A 10,230-nucleotide genomic window follows, 5' to 3' on the forward strand; every position below is an offset into this window, starting at 1 on the left:
ATAAAAATAAAGAAAGAAAAAATATGCTTCATTCTGCATTCAGAGTTCATCAGTTTTCTCTCTGGAGGTAGATAGCATTTTTTGTCATAGGTCCTTTGGAATTGTCTTGGATCATTGTCTGAACCAGAGTAGCTAAGTCTTTCACAGTTGATCATCCTTAAAATATTGCTGTTACTGTGTACAATGTTCTTCTAGTTTTGTTCACTTCACTTTGCATGCATTCTTATAAATATTCCCAGGTTTTTCTGAAAGCATTCTGCTTGCCATTTCTTATAGTATGATAATTTTCCACCCCAATTATATAAAAGAAATTGTTTCTTCTTTCCCTGTTTCATTAGGTATCCCATCAATTTACAATTCTTTGACACCAAAAAAAAAACCAAACTGCTACAAATATTTTGTACAAGTCCTTTCCCCTTTTCTTTGATCTCTTTGGGATATAGATCTACTAGTGGCATTGCACAAGGTATTCACGTTTTTATAGCCTTTGAGTCATAGTTTCAAATTGTTTGCCAGAATGGCTGGACTAGTTTACAACTCTACCAGCAGTTCATTAGTGTTCCAATTTTTCTACAATCCCTTTAGTATTTATCATTATCCTTTTCTGTCATGTTAGCCGATCGGATAGGTGTGAAGTGGTATCTCAGAGTTATTTAAATTGGCATTTGTCTAGTCATTAATTATTTTGAACATTTTTCATGTTGATAGCTTTGATTCCTTCTTCTAAAAACTACCTATTCATATCCTTTGATCATTTATCGATTGAGAAATGGCTTTTATTTTTATAAATTTTGACCAATTCCCTATATATTTGAGAAATGAAGCCTTTATCAGATAAACTTGTGCAGAAGCTTTTCCCCATTTTCCTACTTTCCTTCTAATTCTGGCTACTTTAGTTTTGTTTGTGATAAAGCTTTTTAATTTCATGCAATCAAAATTTTCTGTTTTACTTCCTGCAGTCTCTTCTACTTCTTATTTGATCATAAACTCTTCCCTTATCCATGAATCTGACAGGTACATTTTTCCATGCTCTTTTAATTTACTTAAGATATCACTCTTTATGTCAAAATCACTTATCCATTTTGACCTTATCATGGTGTACAGTGTGAGATGTTGGTCTGCGCCTAGTTCCTGCTGTACTGTTTTCCAGTTTTCCCAGCAATTTTTTGTCAAATGGTGAGTTTTTACCCTAAAACTTAGATCTTTCAATTTATCAAACACTAAATTACTGTGGTCATTTACTGTTGTGTATTGTGTATTGTGTAGCTAGGGTAGTTAAGTGGCATGGTGTGTAGTTATGAAGAATCATCTTTCTGAGTTCAAATCTAGCCTCAGACACTTACCAGGTTTGTGACTTTGGGTAAGTCTTTTAACCTTCTTTACCTCAGTTTCATATTATGGAGGTTCTTCCATATTTTACCTCAGTTTCCTCATTTGTAAAAATGGCTAGAGAAGGAAATGGCAAATCATTCTGATAAAATGGAGTTCTTCCATATTCTTTTCTATAGCTTAAATAATTTAGTAAAAGGGTACTTGGCTTAGTCAACTGCCTGTTGCTAGATATATCTGTCTTTCTCCTTATATCTTGGTCCCTGCATATTGAACTTGCCTGTCAGATTTGTGTCTCTCAGATTATATGCCAATTCACCTACAGTTGGCAGCAAGCAGTGGATACCAGGCCATACTCATGTACCATGTCCTGGATGTGATCTATGCTAAGTTCATGTGTTGCCTGCCCACCATCCTACACACCCTGTAAAAGCTCTTCCTTTTGTATCTCTTTTAGATGACATTATTTTTCTCATTCTTTATCTCCCTTCTCTCTTCTCTAGGGCATTCTTCTTTCTCCATCTCAGGTTTTTTTAAAAATATCATCCTAACATAATCGACTGCTACTCCCTCTTCCTATGTAAAATCTTTCTAATTTCCCCAATAATACGTTCTTAGAAGATACATGTAACTTTTTCCCATATAGAAATGTATGCAATTTAACCTTATTAAGTCCCTTATGATTTCTCTTTCATGTTTCTCTTTTTATGTTTCTCTTGTGTCTTGTATTTTAAAATTGAATTTTCTATTCAGCTCTGGTCTTTTCATCAGAAATGCTTAAAGGTCCTCCATTTCATTTAATCTTTTTTTTTTTTTTACCTTAAAGGATTATGCAAAACTTTTCTGGGTAGGCTATTCTTGGTTGCAATCTCAACTCTTTTGCTTTCTGGAATATATTCCAAGCCCTCAGTTCCTTTAACCTGGTAGTTACTAAATCTTTTGCTATCCTGACTGTAATTCCATAGTAATTATATGGTTTCTTTCTGGCTGCTTGAAGTATTTTCTCTTTGACCTGGGAGCTCTAAAATTTGGCCATACTATCCTAGGAATTTTCATTTGGGTATCTTTTTCAGGTGGTGGTCAGTAGATTTTTTTCAATTTCTATTTAATCCCTGATTCTAGAGTATTGGGGCAGTTTTCCTCAATAACTTCTTGAAATATAATGTCTATGCTATTACTTTGGTCATAGTTTTCAACCTGAAATTCTGATAATTCTTATATTATCTCCCCTCAGCCAATTTTCCAGGTCAGTTGTTTTTCCAATGAGCTATTTCATATTTTCTTCTTTTTTTCAAACTCTTTTGCCTTTTATTGTTTTTTGATGTCTCATGGAATCATTATCACCCAATTCTAATTTTTAAGGAATTATTTTCTTCAGTGAATTTTTGTATTTTTTTCCGTCTGTCAAATCCTGTTTCTGAGGTATTATTTGCTCCATTATTTTTTGCCCCTCTTTACTCAGCTTTTACTTGTCTTTTCATAGTTTTGTTCCCTAGCTTTCATTTCTTTGCCTAATTTTTCACTCTACCACTCTTATTTGATTTTTAAAATAATTTTTCACTCTTCTAGAAATTTTTGTTCGCTTTGTGTCCAATTTATATTTTTCTTTGCAGCTTTGCTTGTGACTGTTTTTACTTGATTTTCTTCTTCTAAGTTTGTGTCTTGATCTTCTCTATCATTATAGTAGTTTTTATGATCAGGTTCTTTTGTTGTTGTTGCTGCTTACCCATTTTTCACCCTATTTATTGGTTTGGAACTTTGTGTTAAAGTTGGGCTTTGTGCCTCGCACATAGTGGAGGGAAGAACTCTGTCTCAAACTTCAGGCATTTTTGTAGTATTGTTTTCAAAGCTAGCTCTGGGGTTTGGGAAGTTTTCAGTGCTTCCAAGGTGGTGTGATCTGAGGAGAGATGTGGTTACTGTTCTTTTGGTCTGAATTCTGGTCCTTACCCAGGGAGTACCCCAGTCCCTTGGGATTATAATCAGTAGTTGCTTCTCAGGGCTCTTCTTCCCTTGGGACTGGAAATGATACTGTTCTTTAGGGTTTCTTATCACTTGCTGCACAAAGTGATACTGTTCTTAGGAATTCTACTCCCTTTTGACCAAAAGTGCCCCTCTCTGCCTTTGAACTATAGCTTAGAAGTGGATATAGGAAATGGAGTTGCCAAAAAAGCATCTGGTCTTATGCCTAGTGCCAGAACAAGGGTACCCTATAATCTCTTTCTGACCAGTTGCCAGGTCTCTTTGCCACCTCTGACTTGAAAGCTCTAGAAGAGGCTACTGCTTCTGTCAGTGCCACTTAATCCTACCACTGGTGTTTCATCAACATGGACTTTGGGCCAGGCTCCTCCCTCTTGTCACTCTCTTTCTAACCTACTATGTTGTCTTTGGCTAGAAGAATGTCTCATTCTGACCTTTGATTGTCTCTACCACTCCAGAGTTTGATTTGAACCATTATTTTAAAGTTCTTTGGAGGGAAATGTTGGGAGAACTCAACTGAGTTCTTCTCTACTCTTCTACCTTGCCTCCATTCTTGGAAATCAGACATTAATGTCTTTGAGTATATTAGCTGCTCAGTTAATGATGGAAAGTCAGTGGAACCAACAGAATATCTTGAACCTGGGGTACAATGAGGATTTTGATTCTAAACCCTAGGGTGCTATATTCTATAACTATATTATATATTCTAAAACTCTCTATGTGTGGTTATTCTCAATCCTATTATGAAGTGCCGTGGCTTTTCGCTCATAACACTTGTGAGTACCAGCCACCACTAAGAGATCCAGCCTGTGGTATAAACCTGCTAAATGCTCCTGCTGATCCTATTCTAACTTGCTGTGTGGATTTCAATTGATGCATGCCGTGAAAACGACAAAATCCATGCTATGTCTCTCCTTCCCTCTGATGCCATACTTGAAGAGGTACCGTGGAGTTGAGGGGGGGCAGGAAGAAGAGTCCATTCCTATAGTAGGACCAGATAACATATTATCTAAGTGAGATTCACACTACATCAGGGAATGGCCCAAACTGATTGTTGTGTCGTTGTTTTTAATTAGGCTGGTTCCATTATTTGTTAAAAACCATGACTGGCAACAATTTTGAATCAACACCAATTTTCAGTCTTTTCTCCAGGAAAATATGGGATCTCTCTTGTCCGGGTCCCTTTGGACAATGTTGTTTTTTGGGAAAAAATGGAAAATTTAAAATAATTAAAAAATCTTTGATACATGTGAGTTTTAGTTTAAAATGGTATTGCCTAGATTTATTCAAGCACATTAGCACAGTCTAGGGTTTTTTTATGGATTACAAGTCAGTGAAACCATTGGTGAAACATGGTAGCTAGAAATGATAGTGAATGAATGAATGAAAAGAACATTTATTAAGCACTTATTTTATGCAAGGCACTGTGCTAAGTGTTGGGGTTACCAACAGAAAAGTACAAGAGTTCCTATAATAAAGGAGTTCAAACCCATAGGGAGTAGTGGTGTTCAGGGAAGGGAGTTTGGTCTGGGGAGCATCAGGGATAGTGGGATTCACATGGATCCGAAATAAAATTGATTGACATAGCTTCCAAAAAAGGAATGATACTGTTGATTTGATTACTGTACCTAAAGCAAGAGGTAGAAAACATAAATGGAGGGGTTGGGGGGAAAGATTTTAACCCATGGAGCCAAGACAGATGGCAATATGAGTAGTGTATATAGCTGTATGGAAATTTCAAACATGATCTTATCAATTTGGCTAGGTGAGTTTGCACTCATGGACTAAGAAATCAAGACAACTCAGGTATGGGTTAAATTAGATCACCTCAGAGTTCCTTTCCAGCTCTTAGAGGCTACAGTATGGTAATATCATTGGAGCTGATTATTTTCTGCTATATTCTATATTGCAATTTGGCTAATATCCACTGGTTGATTATTGTAGCATAGGTCAAATGATTAGGATTTCTTTCAGATTTGGAAAATGAGAGAAGCAGGTATACAGCACACGTTTGATTTATTCATGCATTTACATTCATAAAAGGTTTTTTTATTGCAATAATACATTCTCTAATTTATAAATATAAAGAGCATTACATTTAAGCAAGGGGATATTTGAAAAAAATATAAACTCCTGGGTAAAAGTTAAGTATCTTTGTCACTAAATTCTAATGACATCTAAATTTTGGATTTATTCACAGATTTCCACAAGCCCCTTACAATTTGATCCAGTGTTTTCTGGCTACTTAGCAGGTGTTCTCACTTGTCTTTTTTTTTTTTAATTTTTTGGTCTTTATTAATTTGTTTGTTTACTTTTAGTTTACAAGATTCAATTCCACAATTCCTTGAGTTTCAAATTTTCTCCTCCGCCCCCACCCCACCCCAGCCCATGGCAGCATACAATCAGGTATAGGTTCTGCAAATACTTTCACATTAGACATTAGTCAGGTTATAGAGAAGGATTGTATCAGATGGAATGAACGATGGAAAAGAGGAAAAGAAAACAAACAAGAAAAAGGAAAAGATAAGGTAGTTTGCTTCCATCTGGATTCAAACTCAGTTCTTTCTAGTTCTTTCTCTGGATGTAGACATCTATCTCACTTGTCTTTTTAACATCATACCCTTAGCTCTGAAAACTTCCTTTTCTAATCACCTCCTTGTCAAGGAGAAACTACTTCTGATTTCTTCCCAGTAAAGACTGTATTTGGCTTATCCTGAGCTTTTTGCTCCTTCAGCTCTCTCTGCCTCATTACTAGTAAAAAATGACTTCTCAAAATGGAACAATGTATTTCTAATTCATTCATTTAGTATCCCTACCCTCCTTGCCTTTGCTGGATGAGTAGCATTAACCTTGACTGGATTTGTTTGCTAACCTCTATGACTTTAGAGTTGTATATCCTTCCATGTACACCAGCCACATCTTGTGGATTCCTCTCCCTCTGCCCCCATACACCCTACCCTCTTTCTTCTCAGCACTTTAAGCCTATTTAATGCAACAGAAGAGAATTAATATCCTGCCCTTCACTTTTCACCCTGATCTTTACCTTGGGTTAGGGTAGAAGTTGTATGGAAACTGCTGAATAAGGGCATTTTTATTTCTACTTTATTTTGATATATATGTAACAATGCCCTTCTCCATCTTCACATTTCAGATGCCCACTATCTCACCTGCCGTATCCAGGAGTGTTCAGAAACCACCAAGAGTGGGCCCTTTGCACGCTCCATTGACATTAGTTCATTGGTGGTCCAGGATGAATATGTTTTCATTCAGGTAAGTATGTGACATTTGATTAGTGATACATGGAAGGGGAGGTGCTTACCAGCTGGAATTCCCTGGTAAGACTCCTCTCATGCTTATGGAGTGAAAGGTTTGAATGGGGGAATGAATTCGTATCAATATCTTTCTCTAGATGTCAGGAAAAGCCCCCTACTACTAAAGAGAACACTATCCTTGATAATGATGAAGACACAAAGAGGGTTTATCTTATTCTGAGGGACTGTTCACATTCTTGGGGTTGGAATGCCATTTTATTTTAAGTAACTTTAAAAAAATAGATTATGGGCTGGAGTTTTGGAATTTACGGGCATTCTGTGAAAAGCTTCATGATGATGGGGGTGAACCATTAGAAAATATGGCTAAACGTTATTTATCCTACTGTGAGTTATTTATCCTACCAAATCCCTGTGGTAGCTACTGAGTGGTACACAGAAAAATATGAAACACAGTTACTGTGTATGTAATGTTAGAAATTCAGTCTAGCTCCGCAAGCAAGAATAACATATATGAGAAGATGACAACATGGAATGGAGGCCAGGTCAGTTCACTTAAGGGCTGAACACATGTTTGAGCATATATAAAGATTTCTTCCTTGAAATATATTAGAATGTACAGGCTTCCCCTCTATCTTCCCACTGCTTATAATATATTATGAATGCCTTCATTCAAAATTATCTTCTTTTAAAAAAAGAACCCAAAAAACCATTTTTTTTCTTGCGCAAATGTGGTAGGCTAATGCTTTGAGGGATGGGTAAAGAAGTGACCCCTTTGGCTTCTTAAATAAGAATTAAATAATTAGGAATGGTGTGAAATTTAGTTGCTATAGTATTATTTATTTTCATTTTGGAGGGATTTCAGAAACCATCTAGTCCAGTGGTGGGGAACTTATGACCTGCACACCACATGTGGTTCCTTCCCTGATTCTCATCCAATCCTTTAATTTAACAGTTGAGGAAACTGAGGTCAATGGAGATCAAATAGCTTTCCTCAGGTCGTATAGGTAGTAAGTAGCAGCATGGTCTACCTAAGGATTGCTATGTATCATATATTGTACTATTTGATAGATTCCTAACTTATTAGCTTGTGACTTAAAACCTTTAACAGTCTGCCCTGACTATCCTTTCTGATTTTTCTCTCATATTGCTCCCCTAAATAAGTTGTCTTCTCCAGCCAAGGTGGTCTCACCTCGTGAAGGTGATTCATTGGTGTTCCCATTACCTCCCTTACCTCACTTCCCCCACTTGCTGAAGAATCTCTGCCTTTCTCCTTCTCCCTACTCAACTACTCAAATCTTAGCCATCCTTCAAAATTCAGATCAATGTTTTCTTTCAAACATTCCTTTGATCACTTCAGGCTCAATGGTGCTTTCTTTTCCTTTGAATTCCAATAACATTGATTGTACTACCGGAGAGAGTCTAGATGATATAATAGGAAGAGCACTAGACTTAGAATCCAGAAAGACCTGGGTTTGAATTCCAGCCCCAACATTTACTAGTTGCATGACCCTGGCCAAATCCTTGAATTTCTCTGAGACATGCCTTTATTTTTCTACCTGCAAAATGGGGATGATTATACTGAAAACACACCCTTCTCAAGGTCATGGTAAAGAAAGCATTTAGTAAATGCTGAAGTACCTTAGAAATGGAGCTAATCTTTAGGATAATCATTTCCTCCAGTTCTTGACTCAACCACAACTATGTTCTTCTCCCCTCATTGTTATGGGCCAGTGACTAGGGAGAGACCCATTTCCACTTAACCACTTATCAATTTTTTTTGAAAGTATATTTAAATTATAGCAATAACAAACATACAAATGTTTCCTCCAGCACCTCAGAGATATAATCTTCCCTACATCACCTTGGTCTCTGGAGAGGGCTGGCTCAACCTAAATTCAGTTCTTATACAGTACTGGTTTTTCTAAGTTCACATCCAGATTTGGCATGATTGCTAGGCGAGTCTTGAATGAGCTTCCACCGTACTAGATCTGCAGGATCCCTTTCTGCTCCTTATTGGTCCCAACATTGAGGCTGGGATGGCTATAAAACTCAGTCAGGGACACCAGGATATCAAAGTACCCTCAGGATTCTGGAATGCCAGGAGACTTTCTAGACCTCTTGAAACTCACCACATTGTCAAGGAACCACTTCATTCACCTTGAATGGAAAAGAACAAACTCAGAGGCCAAGGACTGAGGCCTACTACTTGGAGTCACATGGCCTTAGGCCTCAAGCCCTTATACCATGATCTCTACCCACAGACCTATGGGTAGAGTTACAACCAAAAGGGGTGATGATACAGAGACATGGTAGAAGCTAAGACTTTTTGAATGCCTTCACCACATGATTAGCAGGCAGGTAACAAGCATTTATTACTTTTCTACTGTGTTGAAATGCTGGAGATAACAAATATAAGCAAGAAGAAAGATGAACCCTGACAATGTCTATACATGATCCACAATTTCAAGGTTCTTTACTTTGTATTTCATCACCGCTCTCCAGGAAATCAGGATATCAAACTTTTCCTATGGAGAGACATCATACAAATGACTCTGTTTATATGCTACATACTATTAACTTTTCATTTTTGTAATTCTTGCTTGCTGAGCTTTACATTTAGGAGCTATATCTGATCCTTTTCTGTACCCACTCAGCACAGAGCCTTTCACAAAAGACAAAATATGTACTTGCTGATTGATTTATATGGTTACTATTCATTTGAACTTGGGAAAGGACTACTCATTTGGTGGAGTGAGATCATATTTAGACAAAACAAATCAACAAAACAGAACAAAAACAGTTAAATCCATCCTGGAAAAGGTATAATATATACTGTGTTAATTAGGGAAAATTCTTTTAATGCATGATTTCCATGAAATTCTTTCTAGGTTTTGTTTGGTGATATTCAATCATCCATCCATCCATCCATCCATCCATCCATCCATCCATCCATCCATCCATCCAACAAATATTTATTCAGCACTAACTGCATATAAGGCACTGTACTAGACATTTCACAATGAAAAAAGAAAAAAAAAGCATGCTGAAATCTAAAATTCCCTTCAGACGGAGAAGAACCTTTTGCTCCCCAGATAGAGGAAAGGTCCCTGGTAAAGGGAATAATAAGGCATTTGCACTGAGATATAAAAGACTGATATCCAATGCTATCCTGAAAACAAGAGCATGCTGGGTATCTGAGTTGGTGTGAGTGTGGTAGTTGTGTGGTTGGGAAGGATATCTCTGAGAAGAGAGTTCAGAGGTCCCGAAATCGACACTGTTAACTCCACCATTTTCCCTAGGATTCATTTAGTGTTTGGCAGACTCTGACATTGAAATGAGAAGGACTGTCTAGTCTTTGTGGTATTCAGAGCTGCTGCAGGGCTGTCTGCCCCATATCTAAAGCACAGCTGGGTTCGGGCAATTCAGCGAGACTAGAAGATAAGTTCTTTGACCTTGTCTAGGCTCTTGCAGCCCAATTATTGTTGCGAGATAAGTGTTTTGTAAATCTTAAAGTGCCATATAAATATGAGTTGTTATTATTATTACTGTTAATGTGATTATCCTCATTTTAACCTGTAGTAATGACATATATATATATATGTGTGTATATATATATATATATATATATATATATATATATATATATATATAT

The 10,230-nt window shown here is 36.9% G+C and overlaps 1 protein-coding gene across 1 annotated transcript in view; it reads left to right on the forward strand.

The window, feature by feature from the left end:
- Positions 1-10,230, forward strand: part of SORCS3 (sortilin related VPS10 domain containing receptor 3) — a 719,603-nt gene that overhangs the window by 539,760 nt on the left and 169,613 nt on the right. The window contains exon 7 of the mRNA XM_069098908.1: positions 6,458-6,576. Within this exon, the coding sequence (XP_068955009.1) occupies positions 6,458-6,576 (119 nt within the window). The remainder of the gene's footprint in view (positions 1-6,457; positions 6,577-10,230) is intronic.

The sequence above is a fragment of the Petaurus breviceps genome, unplaced genomic scaffold (assembly GCF_028583685.1).
Source record: "Petaurus breviceps papuanus isolate PSGF00001 unplaced genomic scaffold, PetGlider_PUasm1.0 37, whole genome shotgun sequence".
NCBI classification, from domain to species: Eukaryota; Metazoa; Chordata; class Mammalia; order Diprotodontia; family Petauridae; genus Petaurus; species Petaurus breviceps.